This window comes from Aethina tumida, chromosome 7 (genome assembly GCF_024364675.1).
Source record: "Aethina tumida isolate Nest 87 chromosome 7, icAetTumi1.1, whole genome shotgun sequence".
NCBI lineage: Eukaryota > Metazoa > Arthropoda > Insecta > Coleoptera > Nitidulidae > Aethina > Aethina tumida.
Genome location: NC_065441.1, coordinates 17,525,813 through 17,547,754, shown reverse-complemented (window position 1 = coordinate 17,547,754; position 21,942 = coordinate 17,525,813). Strand labels below are relative to the sequence as shown.

The 21,942-nt window shown below is 34.6% G+C and overlaps 4 protein-coding genes across 6 annotated transcripts; 1 reads left to right on the top strand and 3 right to left on the bottom strand.

The window, feature by feature from the left end:
* The first annotated feature begins 241 nt into the window (after window positions 1–241).
* LOC109608970 (eukaryotic translation initiation factor 4 gamma 2) lies at window positions 242–8,445 on the top strand. Its single transcript, XM_020025536.2, has 8 exons — window positions 242–456; window positions 3,415–3,739; window positions 4,403–4,861; window positions 5,140–5,773; window positions 5,836–6,306; window positions 6,613–6,929; window positions 6,987–7,529; window positions 7,589–8,445. Exons 3-8 carry the CDS (start codon window positions 4,565–4,567, stop codon window positions 7,649–7,651), a joined length of 2,325 nt encoding a protein of 774 aa, XP_019881095.1. The 5' UTR covers window positions 242–456; window positions 3,415–3,739; window positions 4,403–4,564; the 3' UTR covers window positions 7,652–8,445.
* Window positions 8,446–8,613: 168 nt separating this feature from the next.
* LOC109608922 (uncharacterized) lies at window positions 8,614–10,017 on the bottom strand. Its single transcript, XM_020025480.2, has 3 exons — window positions 9,336–10,017; window positions 9,043–9,280; window positions 8,614–8,991 (listed from the first exon to the last, which is right to left on the bottom strand). The coding sequence occupies exons 1-3, from the start codon at window positions 9,827–9,829 to the stop codon at window positions 8,746–8,748; spliced, it is 978 nt and encodes a 325-aa protein (XP_019881039.1). The 5' UTR covers window positions 9,830–10,017; the 3' UTR covers window positions 8,614–8,745.
* Window positions 10,018–10,432: 415 nt separating this feature from the next.
* LOC109608973 (protein mesh) lies at window positions 10,433–17,658 on the bottom strand. Of its 3 annotated transcripts, XM_049969827.1 has the most exons (13): window positions 17,472–17,658; window positions 17,139–17,414; window positions 15,522–15,881; window positions 15,206–15,462; window positions 14,838–15,144; window positions 14,513–14,773; window positions 13,793–14,444; window positions 12,996–13,603; window positions 12,792–12,928; window positions 12,412–12,726; window positions 12,049–12,358; window positions 10,941–11,103; window positions 10,433–10,885 (listed from the first exon to the last, which is right to left on the bottom strand). In XM_049969827.1, exons 1-13 carry the CDS (start codon window positions 17,611–17,613, stop codon window positions 10,741–10,743), a joined length of 3,933 nt encoding a protein of 1,310 aa, XP_049825784.1. In that variant the 5' UTR covers window positions 17,614–17,658; the 3' UTR covers window positions 10,433–10,740. The 3 variants fall into 3 exon arrangements, with proteins under 3 accessions (XP_049825784.1, XP_019881100.2, XP_049825785.1); XM_020025541.2 differs by lacking the exons at window positions 10,433–10,885; window positions 10,941–11,103 and adding an exon at window positions 11,286–11,953; XM_049969828.1 differs by lacking the exons at window positions 10,433–10,885; window positions 10,941–11,103; window positions 17,139–17,414 and adding an exon at window positions 11,286–11,953.
* Window positions 17,659–20,565: 2,907 nt separating this feature from the next.
* LOC109608928 (malignant T-cell-amplified sequence 1 homolog) lies at window positions 20,566–21,485 on the bottom strand. Its single transcript, XM_020025489.2, has 6 exons — window positions 21,409–21,485; window positions 21,204–21,356; window positions 21,051–21,151; window positions 20,864–20,997; window positions 20,742–20,809; window positions 20,566–20,687 (listed from the first exon to the last, which is right to left on the bottom strand). The coding sequence occupies exons 1-6, from the start codon at window positions 21,417–21,419 to the stop codon at window positions 20,606–20,608; spliced, it is 549 nt and encodes a 182-aa protein (XP_019881048.1). The 5' UTR covers window positions 21,420–21,485; the 3' UTR covers window positions 20,566–20,605.
* Window positions 21,486–21,942: the final 457 nt, after the last annotated feature.

Sequence of the window (21,942 nt, the reverse complement as noted above, 5' to 3'; positions counted from 1 at the left end):
ATTTTAGTTTTGTATGATTTGAACAGGTAGGATTATTATATCTCTAATAATTTATAATTAATAAACTAATAACAAAATATTAAACTATTTTGAAGAATAAGCAATTAATTTTGTATTAGTGGTTGTGGTTTACTCGGACACGGGCGTCCGATTTGAATTTGGCGCCCGGAAACAACGTTTGGCATCGTAGCGAGGTAATTGGCAGCGGCGCTTCAGTTGTCAATTCAGACACTTTTTAGCTTGTCAGTTTTGAAGTATATTTTTTGTGTTGCGGTACTCAACAATCAAAAATCTTAATACAATATTTGGGAGGTTGTGACTAAGCGAAAACTAAATCCAGGGCGATATTTTGGTTGTGTGAGACTCTGAATTGGTATCGGAAGTCGACGAATTCGTCCGATTGGGTCTTGCAAAGACCTTCTGTCAGTGCACCTTACAAACAACAAGCTACGGCCAGTAAGTGCATTTTCTACCACTTTTATTTCAATATTAACACGCTTGGTCCTTGTGCAATTACACTAGTTTGTTTTATAATTTATCCTCTCATCGCTGGTAAGTGAAATATAGTGCGCTTGTGTGTGTTTGCTTGCGTTTTTTCCACGAAACCGTTCTCGGAATGGATTTTTTGTCTGAATCCGATGTGCGTCATGTCTGGAGCGATACAGTCGATACGAGTTCGACAGAATTCCCGGAATTTGTGGCAAAGCGTTGCATGACCTTTCGTCAAAATTCTAGAATCCGTACATTCGCATTTCATTGTTCGCCCAACTCGCAACAAAAGCATCAACTCGATCCGTTCAAATGTCGCTTCTCCTCGATTATTTACCTCTCAGGGTTGCGATCAAGTCGAATGCAATCCTGTATGTCCTTGCGAGGACGGTTTTTCTTTGTCCCGGACACCTGTTCAAAATCGCGAAGTTTTGGGGCCCGAATTATTACAATAGGAGGAAACATGTGTCGGGGACCTTGAAATCACTCCGTTCGACTCCCTTCCGGTCACCGACCTATCTTTGTTGGCCTGTCCAGGTGACGAAGACGACGAAAAAACATTCCGCCGGTGGTCAATCGCCCGATCCCCTGACCGACCATTGTTTAAATAATTTGATGCTCCCACAACGGTCATTAGTTTATTTAACTCTCCGCTCTCGTGTCCAAAATCCTCAGTTTAATGTCCATATTTTACGCCGCACGGGTTAAAATATACCGTTGTTCTTTGTTACTTTCCATATTTTCTTAACTATAAATAATCCAATATTTTGTTTATCTAGCGGCCGGTTCTGAGTTGCCCGTTTTTTTGTATATTGTGTCCTGATAATCTATGATTCACAGCTTAAATTTTTTAATATTGCACAGGCTCCCAACCTAACTGCCTTACTAACTCACGATTTGAACATGTTTTTATGTCCACTATTAATTAATAACATTAATTCACAAAAAAAAAATATGTTTCATTGTTTAAAACAAATTTAAACAACAGCCTCAAAATTAACAGACGAAGATTTTATCTTATAAATGCATTTAAAAACAAATTACATTAAATTTCTTTTTCTTTTTGTAACACTTATCCTATTAAATATATTTTATATTGTTAAAATTGTTTGTTTTATTGCTTAAAACTGTTTTAAACACAAAAAATGGATAAAATAATTTTTTGATTTAAGGTGTTAATTTAAAAAATTGGATGCTTCTAAAATGTTATTTAAACTGGTTCAAAATGTTCTTTTATTAAATGTATTTTACATTAGTAACTTATGAGTAGAATTTTATCAGTTTATAAATCATTCAATTCAAATTTATACAAATAAATACATTATTATTGGTACACATTTAAATAAGACGTTATTTTGTTTAATTATAACAAAGCGAAATAAATTTATGTATCAACTTAATAAATGTGCTCATTATTGATTCATTGATTATATTTTTGAATTAACAAAATAAATTTCGTGGCACAGTTGCTAATTTTTGTAAAGTAAAGTAAATTTTTATGAACTTATCACTTACCTTAAGTTTTTTTTAATTATTCGCCTATTCATTTATCTATAATGGGATTTCTAAAATTAGACATTACAAATGTAATGATGTAGTTTTGTCGTTTTTCTAAAATATGATTTTTAATACAATATCCTAGTTGTTATCATTTTTAAATGTCTCAATTAAAAATACAGTATTATTAGTATTAGTATTATTTGTATAATAAAGTTATTGTTCAACGTTCCCTCGCTCATAACGAAGTTTAAACAATTAGCCGATAAAACCTGGTTCTGGTGCTGACGATATGACCCAGTTCGGCTGGCGACCTTATTTTTAAGGCCGAATTCGCGCGTTCTCTCTTCGCCATTTTCGAAAATGCATCTGCCTCGTCTCTCTACCTGCGTGGAGATTTCACGTATCCGTGACTCATTTCGTGATGCTTTCCCGGTTTTCGATCGCTCGTTTTACCTGTTGAACACGCGCTGCATTTTTCAATGACACCGCTTTAAAATTATTCAGAATATTATATTGCAACTCATTTTTTACTTAAAGTAATTAAATCGGTAGGATATTAAAATGTACATATTTTTTCATGTTTCATGAACATCAGTAGATAATCTAATTGATTTTTTCTTCGTGACTGATTCAAAAATACTATTAAACTTTGATAATGATATGCAAAGTCAAAACATGTCAGAATTTTATTTGTTTTATTTACACGTCCGCTGAAATTAGTCATTTTTATGACCTAGAAGTACGTTGAACTCGATAACACCGTGTATCGGTGATATTCGGTTAATGTTGAGATAATTTCTTTAAACAAATACGATTTTCCAATGTTTTATTCACTGTTTGCAGGTTTTCTAAACGAATATTTAAAATTATCCGTCATTACAACTTTTTATTTTATTTCACAAGGCACTTTTAATAGATAATGTTTGTGCAGTTAAAAAATACAAAGAGGATATTATATTTAGTGTCTTGCAAAATGTAACCGACCTTGCAATTAGTTATTAATAACAGTTCTGAGACCTTGACTAAATCTAAATACATTAGCTGTATTAAAAATGCATTAATACCTAAAGGGAACTCATTTCAATTTTCCATTATAATTTATACAAAAGTAGTTCCTTATTGAAAAATATGTTATAGGAACAAATCATTAAAATTATGTACCGTGCATTATTTCCAGGAAATGAGATCACTTCTCTATACAAAATTACTGATTACTGATTTTCTTCGTTGGTTATTCTTTTTAATTAAGTAAATTAATATGTAATTAGTTTAATGCGAATGCGATTGTATAATTCGTTCGAGTTTTGTGTTGAAGGCTGCTTTTTTTGTACATTTGACCTTTTTTGTATATTGTTTCCTTGGTGTTTGCTACACGACTTGTTGGTAATTAAATAAGTGTTTAATAATTAAATGTGATTTGTACAGGACTCGGGCCGAAGCAAGTTTTTGGTGGATAGAGGGTTAGCGGTGTAGCGGTTTGCAGATCAGAACCGAATTACTAAGCAAACACACAAACGCAGGACGGTACGTGAGACAGACAGGAGAGACGGATTGTGAGGAGGAACGGCGAGGGGACGCGATTTAGAGGCTAGCAAGTCCATCCAACAGCACAACGGAGAGCCCCAGGCAAACGGGGCCACAAGCTCGTGTCTCGGGGAAGGACAGTGTTCCCCCCGCCAAACGACGCTGGGTCCCGCCATCTACTCTGCGACACCAGGATGCCGTCACGCCAGAGGCCCGTAACGACCAGGTAAGAGATACCCACTGACGTCATCTCCTCCCTTCAATATACAATGTGGTGACAACTTTTAAATAGTTGGCTAAATCTTTTCTCACACTTGTAAGCACCACAAGTTGACAAAAATGATTGACATGACATGATACAGAGTGTTCGTTTTACGAATATTGATGGACTGTATCTACTAAATCTCACAAAAAACTTTAATTACCTCTGGATATTTACATGATACAAATTAATTTCAATTTTGAATATTATTAAAAGGAAAAATACTTAATTGGTATTTTCTTAATCGAATCATTCTAATATGTCGCCTTAAAGGCACCATTGTTTCACAAAGTATAATACAATAATAACAAGTATTTTACTTAATAGAAGAAAGCATATTAATAAAGCGTTAAGGTATCCAACTATTAAATTAATTTCATTAATTTGTTCATATGTAAAGTTTAAATTATATTCAGCATTTTATCCAAGCTTTCCAGTTAAAAATTCATTTACCTTTTTTTTTTGATACTGTGTAATTCTGAAATAAACTGTTAGATTCCGAGGGAAATTCGTAACGAGAAATAAGCACATTTATTGATTCGAACAATTGTTTGTTTGTTTTCAGACCGATAAACAATAAAACGTGAGCGGCGAAAAGTCGAGTGACGTCACAAAAACCTGTTTCAGGTGTTCCGCAAGGTTCGCGGCATTCTCAACAAGCTCACGCCCGAAAAGTTCAAGAAGCTGAGCGATGACCTGCTGCGCATCGACCTGGAGTCGAGCGTCATCCTGAGGGGCGTCATCTATCTCATCTTCGAGAAGGCGCTCGACGAACCCAAGTACTCGTCTATGTACGCGCAGCTCTGCAAGCGACTTACAGAGGAAGCACCCAACTTCGAACCGGAAGGTAAACCGTGCACGTTCCGCGTGCTACTTCTCAACAAGTGCAAACTCGAATTCGAGAATCGGGCCAAGGCGTTGGAGCAGGCGAGCCATGGGGCGCTCAGCGGCGAGAACCTCACCGAGGAGGAGGAGGAGGAGCGGCGCTATCTCGCCAAGCGCAAGATGCTCGGCAACATCAAGTTCATCGGCGAGCTCGGAAAGTTGGAGATCCTGTCGGAAAACATCCTGCACATATGCATACAGGTAGTTTTGATTTCCTGCTTACTTATTTATTTTATCATCTTTTTCTTATACATTTTTAATAAACTTAATATAATATCCCGGGTAAAATATATTTCATTTTTGATTATTGCATAAATTTACAAGATTTTGTTTTGATTAAATTAAATATGGAACAAAATGTCAAATAGTTTTAGAAGAAAAATTAATAAAAATCAAAAGTAGTGTCGATTATGTATTAGATTTACAAAATATTGGTACCAGTTGGATTATGCTGATCCCGTTTTGTTCGTTTTGCATAGGAGCTGTTGGTGGTCCGACGTGGCAGGGACGGCGGCGGCGGCGACGACCCGTCGGAAGATCTCGAGTGCCTGTGCCAGATCATGCGCACTTGCGGTCGCATCCTGGACTCGGACAAGGGCCGCAAGTTGATGGAGCAGTACTTCGGGCGGATGCGCGTACTGGCGGAGAACCACGAGCTGCCCGCCCGCATACGGTTCATGCTCAAGGACGTGATCGATCTGCGACAGGACGGATGGATACCGCGCAAGGCGGCTTTAGTCGAGGGACCGGTGCCCATTAACCAGATCAGGCCGCCGGAGGACGACCGCCCGCCGCAGTACAGAAGGGACCGAAACAACGAGCGCGACCTAGACCGGTCTAGCGCCATGTCGGAGCTGTTCCGGCATCCGATGAAGACGCGCAGCGGATTCGACGACCAGTTCTCGATCATCAATCTGGCGCCACCATCCAATTTGATAGCACCACCGCCCTTCTCGTCGTCGACCAACGGATACGGGGGCGGCGGCGGCAACCCGCGCGACGGCAGCTACCGCGGCCACAACAACCAACGTAGCGGCGGAGGCTACAACAGCTACAACAACCAGCGCGGCCAGTACAACAGGAACATGCAGAACAACTCACAATACAACAATCGTGAGTTCATTCTAAACGTCTTAACAATTAACAATATAATAAAACCGCTTCGTTTTTATCAGAATCAAACAAGGATTTGGCGCCACGTTTCAAGAAGAGCCTTATAGTTTCGAAAGAGGAGATGAGCGAAATGGAGTTGAGACCGACAACAATGCTATTCAACAAGGCGTCGGTCAAATCAAACAACATGGTGAATAGCAACCGGGGACCGATGTCGACCGGTCCGGCAGCCACCATCGACCCACCACCACCCTCCATGCTGACGCACAACAACGTGAAACAATCGTCGTCATTGGTCAAGGAACCACTACCCATCAAGCAGATTCCTGCCGATAGGCCAAAGCAATCCAAAAAAGACAAGGGTCCTAGTAAAGAGGAAATTCTGAAGAAGTTCAACACGTTGCTGGAGGAGTACTGGCGAGGAGACATTGACCTTAAACAAGCTATTAATGCATACAAAGAGCACAAGATTCCCGAAAAATTCGCCAAGGATCTTATCCTGAGCGGCCTGACAACCGCTTTAGAAAAATCTGGTATGTCTTAAATATAATACATAATGTATGGGTAGACATTTTTGATTTGTATAACCATATAAAATTATTTTTCTTGAAATTGACGCATTATTTGATTTTTTCGGATGGAACATGCTTTTTATTTGGTGACGTATCCACAACAGTGGATTTTTAAGGATGTTTTCACACAAAATTAAAAATACTCCTGTTTCATTTAATTTTTTTGTGTTTTAATAAGATAGCTAATGTCAGAGTAGACCCGATAAACTTGTAAAAACTCCGAATTAGTCGGGCACCTGGGATAACTTTATTTTTATTAACTTCCAGACGTGGAACAGGAGAAATTAATCAAATACCTGAGCAACCTGAAGGAGGAGAACGCCGTAAATGGGCATTCTGTGCAAGAGGCGTTCAAGTCGTTGTGTTCGGTGTTGGAACAGCGCGGTACCGGGGAATCAGCGAAGGCCACTTCATCGGCCTCCGTACTACTGGCTATGGCCGTCGCCGAGCATCTCGTGCTGTTGGCTGACGTCGCCGTGCTCACCGAAAACGGTACCCACTACCCACTCTTCTTGTCGGTCCTCCAATACATACACAAGAAGCGCGGGCGCAGCGAACTTTCCGAGCTGTTCAACAAGAGCAAGGTACGCGTACATACTACCATTCCACTTACAGTAGTTTATTTAAAAACCCGTTTTTAGGTGAATTTGCTGACCCAACTACCGGAGAACGACCGCACTAAAGAACGGTTGAGCGAAATCCTGGAGGAGCGCGAGCTGACGTTCCTGTATCCGCTGCTGCGCATCCAGGCCGACTTGCTGAAGCAATTGCAGGCCGATCCGAACCCGTCGACCTTCTATAAGTGGATCAAGGAGAACTTGGACGCGAGCAGTTTCACCGACCCCGGTTTCATCAACGCCTTGATGACCGTGCTACTCAAGTACATCACGAACGAGGCGGCCGCCTCGAACGGTGACGAAAAACAGGTGACGGAAAAGGAAAAGAGCATGCTGGTCCGGTACCAGCCGATACTGCACGCGTTTCTGAGGGACCGGCCGTCCCTCCAGCTGGTGGCCGTGTACTCGTTGCAGGTGCACTTCTACGCTCTGGGTTTTCCTCGGGGGCAGCTGCTGCGCTGGTTCATGGCCCTCTACGACTTGGAGATCGTCGATGAGGAGGCGTTCCTTAACTGGAAGGAGGACGTGACCGACGCTTATCCCGGCAAGGGTCAGGCACTCTTTCAGGTATACATTGAATTTTTTAGACGCTTGACAGACCATAAAATTTGAAAATTGTATTCCAGGTAAATACTTGGTTGACGTGGCTACAAGAGGCAGAATCGGAAGAGGAGGAAGGCGACGATTAAAACAATTGAAAACCACAAAAAAAGAGGAAAACATTAAAAAAAGGACAGATTTATTTAGGAAACTTTTACATATGGATAAGTTATTAAATTATACAGGGACAACACGTCCTGTTTATACATTAATTATACATTATGTTTGTCTTGACTGTAATTGATTGATTTTTCAACTTTTTAGTCAGGAGAACTGCTCTTTCGTTGTTTCTGTCGTCTAAATGTGACATTCAACCAATGCATTAGTGAAATTGTTCATAGATTCATGTGTGAATGAAATATGATTTATAAATAATTTTATTTTAAACGTGATGTAGATCTGTAAGTTTATATAATTGATGACCCCCCAAACAATTTTGAATGATGTGTACTATAAAAAGTACCACACCCGCACTTACAAAAGAATATTGAAATATTAAAAAACCTGACTGTATCTAGTTAAGGGCTAAACGACGGTTTCAGTGGCGATGCCAATGATGATCTTCAGGTAGCAAACTTAGTCACAGTACTCCCAAAAACCTTATTTATTTCGATAGCAACTCATCAGTTAGCATCCCCATTTGTCTGTTAGCTCTTGACCAACATATTGAGCTTTTAAACTATATATACTTTTATAAAAATGTGTTCTCATTTTATAATATTTTATGTCCAACTGTATTTTTCTCAAGTATTTTGTTACAAAAAAAGAATAGTTTAATTTTCCTATACACTTAGATTAGTCAATGTCTCACTAAAAATAATGTACTGTGAAAGTTTGTGTTAATAAATTATTCGGTGGTATTTTGCTATCGATGTAAATTTTACTCGATGTTTTATTTCGTTTTATCTATAACTTCTTGATAAGTAACATAATTAATTAGTCATTCATCAGTATTTGAAAATGCATTATGTAACTTTTTTATACAATTATACAAGTCAATACATTTCAATATCGGTTCATAATACTGAAATACATGGGAAAATAAAACAAATTATTCAAAATGGTATACTTATATTGTTAATTTTATCACAAAATAAGATGATTATTTCCATAAACATGATTGATTAAATATCAAAAATTCATTTGATTACATGAAAACATACAAAAATTGTTCTATTAGAAGTCATTTGAAAAAATCAGTGACTTCTTGCAGTTCTCGCTCTCTTGCCTGTTCATGGGCCCATCGATCTTCCGCCAATTTATCTGTCAATGTCCACTTGAAATGATGGATTCGGTTCCCACACGTCGAACATTTCTTATTGCCAAATGGTGGTGTCTTCATGAATTTGAAAAAGCATTCCTGGTGAAATAAATGGCCACAGTACACCCTTTCAATGTGCCTTGGTGAATTCTCGTCCAATTCCAATTCCTAAAGGAAAACAAATTGAATGAAAATATTTTAAGGAATATAAATTCTTACCTCTGGATTTTTGGGAAAACATATTTTGTTACAAAACTGACAATTCTCATTAGGCAGTCTCTTCACACAGTCTATTAGGAATTCAACAGAGACTTTTAAGGAGGGTTTTGGAGCAAAGGGTGGTTCATTTGGCTTTTTCTTTAATGGTGGCTCAACACATCTTCTTGCCAGTTCTTTTGCTTGGCACACCATGTGTGTATTGAAGATTGGTGAGAAGTTTGTTTGGACATCTTGAATACTGTATAATACTCCAGAATTACATGTGTTATTTATAAATAAATATGATAACTTACTCTACACTAGTAAGAGGATAATTGTCAGGGATTCCAATTTTACAATTCAAATAATATTGATTATTGTTAACTTTTAAAATAATACTGGAAGATTTTTGTTTTAGTTTGAATTCATCCTTTTCATTCAGACTTTTCTTCAAAACGTTTATTTCATCATAACAACATGACAGTGGATTCTCGTCAATAAAATTTCTTAAAAACTTAATTACATTTAAAATTTGAGCTTTACCTAAATATTTTTTGGCCTCAGCCTCACAAACATTGGATAGACCCTGTAAAAGCTTCTCTGAAAGTGTTTTACTTTTTAATTCAAGCAATAATGGACTATGGGGATAATTTTCAGTGAATTGCATGCATATAACAATTTTTTTAAAATCTGTCCGTTTTATTTCGGCCCGGACCATTGACCTAACACAAGACACCAGTTTTGTTCCAGGCACAACATTTTCACACAATCTCTTGACCTCATTGAGTTCATCTTCAATAAATCCCATGAGACGGATACTTTTAGGTTAGGAATTCGATAAAACGTTGGCAAGCTTTTGGTCGCTATTCCTTTAACGACTCGAGTTACAATTGTGTTTTTATAAAACGCTCTCAGAGGTAATCCAAAACTTTGAAGAAAATTTTGTACCACCATACACTTACTATTTGAGACATATAGCAATTTCAATGTTGCCAATACAAAATATATTATTTCTTGGTAACAACAATCATATTATTTGTTAAAATGAAATCTATATTTTTGGGAAATTTTGCTTTTGTAATATTGAAGTTTAGGCAGAACCATTAGTGTTTCGGTTTTTTAATTCAAATATGTTGATTTTATTTGCGACGTTGTCATTTTTAATCATAACTTAGTTTCCAAAAAAAAAAAAAATAATATTAATTTATTCAATGTAAAATTATAAAGAATATATTAAAATATAATCTAATAAATATATGCATATATATAAATATTTCTTGAAAAGTTAAAAAAAAAACATATTTTTAAAGTACTTTTGAGTTCCATATATAACACCGTGGGCTTATGTAATAACTTGCATGTCACGAATAGTTTTGATTTTACATTTGATGTTTTGTTCCAAATATTATAATAATAAAGTCAAATCATTTATTTAAACAATATTTATATCTGCTCAATATTTAGAAGAGATCAAATTTAATAGAGTTAGAGTTACATATTATTTATATTACATACTTCTTATATAAATGTAAAAAATTACCATATTTCTTATCCCTTAATAAATATATACATATTATTCTTATTAAAAATCTAACCAAAAATGTTACACTTAAAATAAATATCTAAATTTTGCATTTGTACTTTTTTAAGCAATTTAAACACCATGAAAAATATTGGCAGTATTAAGTTAAATAAATAGATATATCTTAAATTAACACGTTAATCTATTGTCGTTTCTCTTCCACCAACGCTGTTGACGTTACTTTCTTCGTCTTCGTGCTGATCTTTTCTAATACTGTAGTCATCATCGCTGTCATCCGGATATGGAGCTGCTAGTTGTTGATTTGCCGCTTGTTTGGCTTTTCTGAAGAAAATTATAAACGTAATAATGTTTAATAAGTTGTCAAGTAAATGCTTACAATTGTTCTTTTTCTTTTTCTGTTGATTCCTCTTCTTGTTCCTTTTTTTTGTTTTGCAAGTATTTATATGCAAGGAAGACGAATAGAATGACCAATGGTATCAAAACTGCTAACGTTATTCCCGACGCAATTCCTGCCTGTCTCTGAGAATATTCTTGTTGCCCTATAAGATTCAAACAAACACAACGTTAAATTTTCTCGAGAATAACTGTTGTGTGAGTATAAGATACTACTATGTATATTGGAAATAAAATTGTATATCCATTCCACATTTTAGGACCAGTATTGCTGTTTCGTACCAATAATCTAACTTTTCCTAGCGTGTGAAAAGGATATAGCTTCCAGTTTAATATTTTTTGCTTTATTAACAAAACAGTCTAATTCCAAATAATAATTTAAATCTAATTTCACAAGCTAGTTAAAGTCATTTTGTCACACATCTGTGACTGTACTGCTCTGACTGCTGTACCGTTCAGTTCTAGGTTTATTCGCTCGTAATCCATTTTTATCAGTAGGTTCTGGACTGGAAATAGGCGAAAATTGAATTAAAGTACTGTTCCCAGGTTTGTTTGAGCCTATTACACTCGAACTTGGAGAAAACTGGAAGTACTCATCATTTCCATCTATAGGTTTTTCCGGAAATGTTATGTTAGGACGGTTTGGTAAAGGTTCGTGGGTTCTATATGTTTTATCGTAACTCCTTCTTTTCTTGCTGCCTTTAGAACTCGATGAATTAGATCTCGGCCTTGTCATAATATCTTCATCTTCAGTTGACTCATCGGTCTCGCCTTCGTCAGAATTATTTACTTCTTTAACTGGTGCTGATCTACTCAAACTCGTGGTACTTCGAGAATATGGATTTCCTTTTAAAATAGTATTGTTACCGTCATCCTCTGCGTTACTTTTGAACCAACGGTATCCAATGAACAGCAATAATAGTATTATTGGTACGATTACAGCTAATATTATGCCCCATGTGATTGCAGCTTTTCTTGACGAATATTCCTGTTGACCTATATATATATAAAGCATTATTTGTATTTATTATTACGAGGGTTGCTTAGTCATTAATAATTTCGAAATTGTAAAAAAGTAGTTATTTACTCACGTAAGCAGTAAGTATATCCATATTCTGGTATGTCCCATTGCCCATTTGGCATACAAGTTCTTCTGGAGTCCCCAATTAATACAAAATCAGTGTTACACTCAAATGTAACTTTAGATCCCGGAATGAAGAAGTAGTTACTCTTCCTTCCGAATCTAGGCGTCTCGAGAACGCCACAAGTTATAACCTGTTTTCTTGTGATTTCCTTTAATTTTTTAATTGAAGCTTTGTAATTGTTGGTATAATGAGCCAGGTCTTTGTTCAGTGTCATCGCGTAATCATATAAACATTCTCGGTTTAATTCTACACACACCTTAAAAGTAATGGAGGAATAATTGAGTCGATTTTTGTAAATGTTTCACTTACTTCGCTTGCAGCAGTTCTATACATGGTAAGATTTGGAGGTAAAATTACTGAGGGGTCCAAACTGAATTGAGGCTGCCAAGTTACGTTGTTATAAGTGGCAGCAGTGCGACCAAATTCTCTAAAGAACATAGAACGTCCTATGTTTGGTCTTTCTGTATCGTCTAACATCCACTTTTGAGCAAACTCGAAGAAAGGTTTCATGTCTTGACTTACTGAATCATCAGTTAATGTCATGGGTGCAACGGAACCATCTGGTAAAACAAAGTCATCTAATTGATTGAAACTCCAGTTTCCTAATAATCCTTTGGTTTTGTTCTAAAACCAAAATAATTTTTATTTAGTTTAATATATTCTATTTCATAATGAGAACGAACACTTACGATGAATGTCCAAGGAAGATACACTCTGGCAGATAGAAAACCTTCATTTTCAACAACTTCTAGTCCAGCACCAGTGTCAAACATAACAATAACTTCAGACTGGTTATAGATGTAGCTTGGGGTGTAAACAGTGACTCCTGATATTTATATAGAAAAAAATGAATAAAAATAGAATATTTAAATTGTCTTTTTTGTAAATTTTACCTGGATAATGTTGGAACTTCAAGGAAGGTCTGTCGAAGTAAATTTTTTTTCCATTGGCAATAACATCCAATCTGTATCTCCATCTGGCTTCATGCGGTCTTCTCCTTATTTCGATAATAGTAGAAGAATTTCCTTTAGCAACGACCCCAGTCAATTGAGTTGCCTTAACTTCTCCGAATGCGTTGATTGGCATCTGTTCAAATCTTCCTTGAATTTCCAAATTGTTTTGTTTGTCCACTGTTTTCAACAAAACGTACTCTCCTTTGCCATTAAACGTGTATGCATAATCGTCGAATGTTAATATATGAGGATCTCCGTAAATACCAGCAATTCCTGGTGCTTGATAAGCCACACAGTCTTGTGTGGGTCTTCTCTCGAACCGCAGAGTTTCACAACTAACTGACTGATCTTCTTGCCACAAGCAACACATATATTTGGGTATAATGTCGTGGTACCATTGTGAAAGCGTTGGTACTTTAGTGTTTTCATCCCATGGTAAGAGGCCAAGATTGTGACACCGACGTGGAGTAGATCCCCATTGCTGATCGTAGGTTAACATTAGGTACTCATTCTTGTCGTAACAGCATTGTTGTTCTGCTCCTTCCAAACTACAAACATAATTTTTTGTTTAATACATTTTTACTTCTGTACAAAAATATTTTGAGTAAATTAAATTTCTAAATATCATTTTATCACTCTATGTATAATATAATTTTACAAACATACCATTTTTAAGAGATAATTCTTTACTGCGAGATTTATTTCAGTATCGATTAGAGATCAGTACTAGTACTTACGTAGGAGAACCAGTTTTGACGCAATGTACAGCTTTATCGTTGTAAGGACAGTCTCGATTTGTGTCTTTATCACACTCTAAATCTGGTAAAAATCTACCCTTGTCGGCTAAAGCTTGTTCTAAAGTACATGGACACATTGGTAATTCATGAGCGAAATTTTTTAAGTATCTGTCGTTCATTAGCCAGTTATCGCAAAGGGCTACAGGCCATTTTTCACCATATTTGTCTCTCCATTGTTCCGCAAAATACCACTGTAGTGGAACCGGCCGACTCCAAATAACATGGGTTATATCTATAGTTTGAGTAGTTATTGTGTTATCCTTTTGTACGGTAGCTACGAACGGCTCAGATACATTGATTTGGATGAATCCAAATGTGATATCGTCCATATATTGGTGTCTAACGTTCCTATAATCGGATGGCTGGATGTTATAAAAACCTTGGTTGGACACTCCATTGGCAAGTTCTCCAATGTAAAGAAACTCAGGACGTCTTTTTGATTCTCTATAACCCCAAATTGACATATGGAGGGTGGCGGCAGTGTTTGTCGTTAAATTTTGGGGATTCCAAGTTATGGGAATCTCCCTTGGCGCTTTATCATAGATGCTCTTATCTTTAAAAAATATTTTTTGTGCTGCAGTGGCAGGGTTTTCTAAAAAATAAAAAAATAACAAATTTATTAATTATCAATTTATGATACCCAAATTTTATTTAACTCACCGACATAATATTTCCCTTTGTACTTAAAGTTGTCGTTACCAACAGCAATTTCTAAATCTATCCAACCCTCAATCAGTATTCGAGGTTGAACACATACCACTCTGTTCTTATTGATGAAAACTCCGTAAACGACGTTTCCTACATCAAAAACGCATCTTACTTGTACCTCTGGAGTAAAGCAGGGTCCGGTAATGTTAACGATTGTGCCTCCCAACATGTTACCACTTTCCGGTGCAAATACCAATGGTAAATTAGCGGCGTCTGCAAGTGATAGTGTGTTAGTGATATTAAAGAGATGGAGAAAGGACGGAACAATAATATTTACCTATATCTTTGTTACAATTTCCCAATAAAATGTCTTCGTCTATTCTGAAAATATGTCTTCCAGGAAAACCGTTCGCCCACCCGGTTGAAGATAGATCTCTGATTACGGAATTCTGACTGTAGGGTCTGTATTCGTAACTTCTAGTACCATTTCCCGCGTTGAATCCAACTAATGCTGCTGTACCTCCTTCGCCTCTATCCGAAGAACCTCCGGCATCAGTGGGGGTTGTCCATGTGAGTAAGTTGTAGTTGAAAATTGCGTATGTAAAGACTTCATCTGTCGCCAGTATCAATTGGAAAGTGTTTGTCTGAAATAATTGACAGGACATTTATGAAATTATACGTTCTAATTTAAAAACTAGCCAGTACCTGATAAATAGCATTTGAAAAGGCACCGTTAAAGGTGATGTTTTTCCAAGTGACAATTATCATGTGTTTGGGGTCGAATGTATCTGAACCCACAATACTTTCGCGAATGTCCCATTTAACTCTTTCGTACAATTCTACACCAAGCCTGTCAGTCCTTCCCCTAAGATCTCTTTCCATTCTAAAGTAAACACCCGGATCTCTCTGGTCAACATCGCTGGCTTGTAATTTACCAATTTTACATTTGGAGAACCAAATACCTGTAATTTAATAATTAATAAATCCATTTTAGCTTTGATTAGGTCGGATTATTTCGTACCAATAAATGAAGGATCATTTTCTTTAGGCCAATTTTTGTTAGGAAATGTCAAAGGATAATTTTCATAGACCGGTGGTGGATCACTAAATTCTAAATAGCCATTCAGTGACACTCTGGTATAATTGAATCTGAATCCGAAGAAAGGAAGTTGGAAGTTCAAATTTTTGAAGACCTGTGGTGTGGATTGTTGAATAGCAGTTTGATAGTCTCCTTTATCATCAACGTTACCACCTCTATTGTAATAAGGGTACATTTTAAGTGCTCTTATTTCTTTCAGGCGTTGTTCAGTTATTCTATAGGGGTTGGCTATATTACCTTTAAGGTAATCGTCTGTGGGAGCAACATTGCTCGTCATGGGGTCTGGAATAAAAATAAATACATATTAATATTACGAAATATTTAAACTATCTATATTTTTAGAAAACTGGATAGGAACAAGAGCAATAATTTTTTCAACATTTTAAAATCGTAACATTAAAAAGAATTAAATTTATTACCAAAAAAGCAATAAAGCAACAATTTTTTGGCTGAGCTAATTTATTAGATTATTTTTCATTAGGTTCAGACAACCGAAAACACAATCACACGGTTCCCATTTTTATCTAGGACAAGATAAACCAGGTTAAACAAAAATCATGAAAGATATTTGTACTACATGTTGATTACATTTTTAATGTTTACTCTGAATATTTACACAGTGATCTTGTATTTGATAATTATAGTTAAAGACGTTTGGCAATTTTTTTTTTAAAAATAGGTTAAATTTATTAATAACTGTTTAATTTAGATCAAAGCAGAAAAATTTAAAAGAAACTTAATTTTTACCACCAAGAAATGAAAATGGTAAAGAAAATGTTTTATGTGCTCATATTCATTTAGGCTGGCTGCAGCTTAATCCTTTTAATGTCCTTAATCTTTTTAGATATAGTTTATACATTAAAATTGAGCACACTTTTATTGTCGTCTTCAAATTATATGTTTATATTTAATAATGTGAAATATTGATTTTATCTCGTCAAATGTTGAGCAAACGTGCAAAGTGGATGTTGATTAATCCTTATTGACTTTCTTTATCTTGATAATACAAATTTATTTTTAGAAATTATTCATTTCAATCAATAATAGATAGTTTCACAAACAGCTACATTACAAAAATATGGTTATTAAATTAATTAAAAATCATAAGTCAGTACCTATCCCATTTGTTATAAAAACAAGAAGCAGCGAAACAACAAACAGCTTGTTAAATTAATTAAAATAATAACATTATTTATAAAAAATTTCAATTTTCAATCAATATCAAGATTTATGATTATTAAAAATAATAAATTTTGCTCATTAAATAACTATAAAGAAAAATTGAAAAATCAACTCTTGTAGAAAAAACCACATATTTCATAAAGTTTTCAGTTATAAAATGAAAATTATAAAACCATATCCTTGTTCTATGAGAATTTATATGAAACAATAAATTAAAATATAAACATTCACAAGTAAGCACATGCAAAATAATAATAATAATTAAAGCAAATTTGATTCGTAACCGCACCCAAATATGGCGCCCCAATAAAATTATAGATAAGAGTTAAAGGTATGGCGAAAAAGCATTTCACTAACCATAATTTCCATCTGTAAAATCGTAGTTCAATAATCTCCCGCTCCTACCATGTTTCCCTTTAATTTTTGAGACATCTTTACCCTCAACAGCTTCGACTTCCGTATTGGTATCATCATTTTGCCCATCATTAGTTGGTGGTTGCGCGTTGTTACTACCATCGTTAGTAGGTTGTGGTTGAGGATCTGGTGGGTTATCACTAGCCTGTTGGGTCACTTCAGTCTCGGGGACTTTCGGAGGATCATTTATAGGATTGGGGTCGGTGTTAGTTGGAGTTTCTATAATATGCGTTTAGTATAGGTTTAAAATGCAAGAAACTGTATATGAAACAATACCTTTATCGTTATCCTCGGGTTCTGGGGCGGGTTTTTCATTTCCGGTGTCGCTTTCGAGATTCTGAAGTTGTTCAACGTCGTCGTCTTGAGCAAGGACGCTGGTAGTTAGAAAAATGAACAAAAATATAAACTTAAAGTTCATATTGTCAAACACAAAAGGACATAGCCGTTAAAACTAGGATTAATTTACAAAACCGTCTGTTACACTTGAATCTCTATCGAACAATGGCTTATCTTGGCACTTGTTAGAGACAATTGGGAAATCATAAGATAAGGTCGATATCAGGTGTGGAGATATAGTTTTATAGAATGTTTACGAAATACTGTTTTATTAGGTTTATGATTCAGGTCAAATTTTAAGAATTGCGTTCATAAATTTTATTTTAATTCTAGTACTATCTTGACTCTTTTAATACACATACACTGATTTATTGACATTTATGAACACTTTTAAATATATTTTTTGTAATTATTGATTAATAAAATGAATGTAAGAGTTCTGATAACTTATTTTTTTCTATTCTTCATAGTTTATGAAAAGTTAGTATATGTGCAAAGATATTGTCTAAAGAAATATTTTTGTTCACAAGTAAACAAAAATATGCATAGGATTTTATAACAAAAAAGATAGAAAAAATAATTTACGCAGAATTGTTAGTCATAATTCACTTCTAGAAAATCATATAAATGTAACAAGATAATTTTTGTTTAACTAGCTTATCGTACCCTATCTGATATCGATAATAATTTTAATCGTCAACAATATTTGTACTTAAATAAAATTTCTTGTATTTAAAACTTTTTATATAAAAAAAATAATTCATATTATAAAGTATACGTATGAATATAGAACTTGTAATAGTCTAGAACCTTCGAATTAACTATTAGGTACCATAAAATTTCACCTGGTCCAAATGGTGTCGGGCGTTCAAAATACTATCCTACGGATGCAAACGATCGAACGTAGTATGAATTTCGTACATTGATCTCGAACAAAGAATAGATAATATTAAAATCATCATGAAAAATCTTTAGCTACTTTAATTTTGTAAGGAATTTATATTGACTAAATGAGTAATGTTTATTTTGTCAGTACATCTCCGACGTATAGTGTTGAGTAATTTCCAAATATACGACTTGCTTATATTCCTCAAAGCTTCTTGAATTGCTATGAAGAGTTTGTTAAAATTTGTATAATTTTTAGGGCTGATATTTGGAAATTGAGAAGGCCAAGGCAAAATATCGATGCTTTGTTCTTTTAACCAGTACGTCACAATTTTGAATTTGTGTTTTTGATCATTGGCATCTTGAAACACCTTAAAAATAAACTGTTATATAAATTAAACGCCCTATACGATAATGATTCCCTACTGCAGAGGCAAAGAAGCATCCCCATGTCACCACCCTGTTTCTCAGTGGGTACAACAATTTTTTTTGTATGGTCTTGTCTCCCTATGACATCTAGTCTAAGCAGGATCGTTATTTTTATATAAAAGTCTCAATAAAAATTATATCAATCTACTATTCTTTGATTCAGTGAGCATGATCTTGAGCAAAACGAAATCAGGTCTTAGTAGAAACCCCTTTCGACTTTGTAGTGGGTCGACACCATTAAAATTTAATGTAGTTTCCATTTAAAAATAAATTAATTAAAAGGTCAAAGATGTAACACTTCTGTCTGGCGATCACACGCACATCCTATCGTTTAGCAACACATAAAATAATTACCAGAATAAGAGGTCTGGAGGTTGCAAGGCACGTGGCCAGTTGGCGAATTATTATAAATTATCATAAAAGGCACCGCAAGACCAAACTATGCCAGGGAAGATTACGTGTAAACGGGTAAAATCGTATAGATATTCGAATATCCATACCAAAAATCAGGAAGTAGTCAGGAATTTAAATGTAATTCCACATATACTCGTTATTCCAAGAAATGTGTAAGCCTTAATTTTTTTCCAATTTCATTGTTGTTTCATATTTTGACGCGACAGATAAGGATTGTTCATATTTTGCCCATTAAGTCAAGATACATTAATCTTTATTAGTTCAGTTCTGTTATATAAATTGTGTCAAATATAGTAGTTTAATTAAATTTGTATTTCTTTTATTTATATATTAATACTAATAATCCTTATAAATATAACCTGTACGTAACCCGAGAGATACACGGACCCACAGGTAACAATAACTCAAATTATGAATCCGTGACCTCACAGATTCGATAACGATAAAAATAAATTGTTTGATATTCGAATTATCTGGTTATCGATTTGTTTTCAACCCGTCAAATATTTGCCGTAGTTACCAGTTGCCTCATTATACGTATTATACAGGGTGGAGACTTTAAATGGAATAAATTCGCTACCAGGGAATTGAATAATTTTTCGAAAACTTCCCGAAACACGTCAATATGACTCCTTATTAAAAAGGTGACAAAAAGTCTAATTCAACCAACTAATCGCATTTAATATTTTTAAACTGTATTTAGCTAATGGCATGGACAAATTTTGGGAAACCATCTTCCCCTTTTGGTATGTAATTAATGAGTGGCCCCTATGGGTGTGATGAGATTTATTTGTATAATATAAACAAAACAGAAATATTTTAGGCCTAGGTAAGACGTAATTTTCAATTTACGAATTTACTTCGAATCAGTGTTTTTTAGAAAAATTAGTGCCGGTATTTTTGAACCGCGAAGTATAAAACGGAACTCTCTGAAACGATAACGAAGGAAACTTTCGCGGTTTGACTCTCGTTGATGAGAGCGATTTAGGGAGTCGCCTCATAACTCAGTAACTAGTTATTTCGTTCCACAAATATGCAGTTCTAAAATCGCGGTATTAAAATACCGACACATCTCTACAAATCTAATTTATTATTGATTTCCCCCAAACGTCGAGAGAACTGCAAGTTAAAACTATTTTCTTGCAACATCGTTATTTTTTTAATTGAAAAAATTAGTTCTTTAATTTTTTGTTTTAAATTAATATGAAGGGCTACATTACTAAACCTAAAACGATATATATTATTTTTTAATAACAAAAGACTTGTTAGAATATTAATTAGGAGGATAAATAAATCTAAAACCATATACAAATCATAATTTAATTGCATCATATTATACAAAATAATTATTTTACAGGTTTCATGTGCCAAAGTCCATCATTTAAATAATGGCAGTTTTCAACGCCAATTCCTTTGTTCACTTTCAAGCTGGAAAGCATACATCAAAGTAAAAAAAAATAAATAAGTGTAAAAAAAGCTTACATATCTTCAGTTGATAAAGTTGTTTTTCCTATGGCCAGAGCATGATCTTTACCTTCGGCCATGATTGCCTAAAAATAGACACATTTGAAATAATGAAATATTTAATTACAATGTCAACTTACCACAACTGTGTCTTTAGGAACATCAGTCATTTGAGCTCCTGGAGAAGTTAGACCTGGACACATAATATTTGCTCCACTTAATACAAACCTTATGGCCCCCTTGTCAACTTGCTGCATTGGTAAAAAGAATGGATCTAAAACTTCAAATATTGACATCTTATAATAATAAGAAAAAACAAATTATTACATTTGTGGAACAGTCTTAATGTGGGCATCCATTGGCTCTCTCTCTGTCTGAAGAATAACAGTTCACCAGCTGTGTTTACTATTATTTCAATGTGATCATGGCTGAAATATGCATTTGATTAGAAGATAAATTGAATATTTGGATTGTTATTACCATTTAATTATTCTCAGTGCATCTTTTTTTGGTAAAATCGCATCTATGTGGTGCTCAAGATGCGGATACGATTCGATCAATTTTGTCCTGATTCCTTTTTGCACGGACGACTTTAATTGAAGCACTCCGGAAATACTGTCCTTTTCATCGAATCTAAAATTGATTTTGTTGCGAAAAACTTGTATTTCTATAAGAATTAACTTACTTTTTGAACATTTTTACATGTAGATAGAGACAATTGAGGTTATGTGATTTTACGATGTTGCCAATTTGTAACGAAGATTAAAGACTGTAATCGTGGTTGCGTACATATTTTACCTGCTAGGTTTTCTGTGCTGCTAGTCACAAAAAATATATTTTGCCACATTTGTTTTACTTTTTATTTAAATTCCTTTATTTTTTAAATTATTGAATTCTTGTATTGTATTTATTTATTTGGTGCAATTTGATTAATTAATTAATTTCCGAATTAACATGTATATTTATTTATATTGCTAATAATATTTCTAGTTGTATAAGTTCTTAGATAAATATTTTTATATTTATATATTGTTAAAATTATTTTAATTTTTTAACATATCAGTTTTGAAATTTTGATGGAAACGCCGGGAATATATACAATTTAAATACTGAGACAATTTTATAATTTTTGCGTTAAATTGTAAATAACAATTTGTAATAAATTCCTGCTGGATCGTAAAATATTGTGAGTTGCCTATCCAAAGAAATCCTGCTTGAA

What these genes read in the sequence shown, in the direction of transcription:
- LOC109608970 (XM_020025536.2), top strand. Translation starts at nt 4,565, where the DNA reads ATGTACGCGCAGCTCTGCAAGCGACTTACAGAGGAAGCACCCAACTTC. An exon ending in TCCTGCACATATGCATACAG is followed by an intron (nt 4,862 to 5,139) that starts GTAGTTTTGATT and finishes CGTTTTGCATAG; the next exon opens with GAGCTGTTGGTGGTCCGACG. An exon ending in AACCGCTTTAGAAAAATCTG is followed by an intron (nt 6,307 to 6,612) that starts GTATGTCTTAAA and finishes ATTAACTTCCAG; the next exon opens with ACGTGGAACAGGAGAAATTA.
- LOC109608928 (XM_020025489.2), bottom strand. An exon ending in ATTAAGACTGTTCCACAAAT is followed by an intron (nt 20,998 to 21,050) that starts GTAATAATTTGT and finishes TTGAAGTTTTAG; the next exon opens with ATCCATTCTTTTTACCAATG. An exon ending in TTCCTAAAGACACAGTTGTG is followed by an intron (nt 20,810 to 20,863) that starts GTAAGTTGACAT and finishes GTCTATTTTTAG; the next exon opens with GCAATCATGGCCGAAGGTAA.
- LOC109608973 (XM_020025541.2), bottom strand. Translation starts at nt 17,613, where the DNA reads ATGAACTTTAAGTTTATATTTTTGTTCATTTTTCTAACTACCAGCGTC. An exon ending in CAAAGGGAAATATTATGTCG is followed by an intron (nt 14,445 to 14,512) that starts GTGAGTTAAATA and finishes TTTATTTTTTAG; the next exon opens with AAAACCCTGCCACTGCAGCA. An exon ending in GAAGTTCCAACATTATCCAG is followed by an intron (nt 12,929 to 12,995) that starts GTAAAATTTACA and finishes TATAAATATCAG; the next exon opens with GAGTCACTGTTTACACCCCA.
- LOC109608922 (XM_020025480.2), bottom strand. Translation starts at nt 9,829, where the DNA reads ATGGGATTTATTGAAGATGAACTCAATGAGGTCAAGAGATTGTGTGAA. An exon ending in TATCCTCTTACTAGTGTAGA is followed by an intron (nt 9,281 to 9,335) that starts GTAAGTTATCAT and finishes AGTATTATACAG; the next exon opens with TATTCAAGATGTCCAAACAA. An exon ending in GTTTTCCCAAAAATCCAGAG is followed by an intron (nt 8,992 to 9,042) that starts GTAAGAATTTAT and finishes GTTTTCCTTTAG; the next exon opens with GAATTGGAATTGGACGAGAA.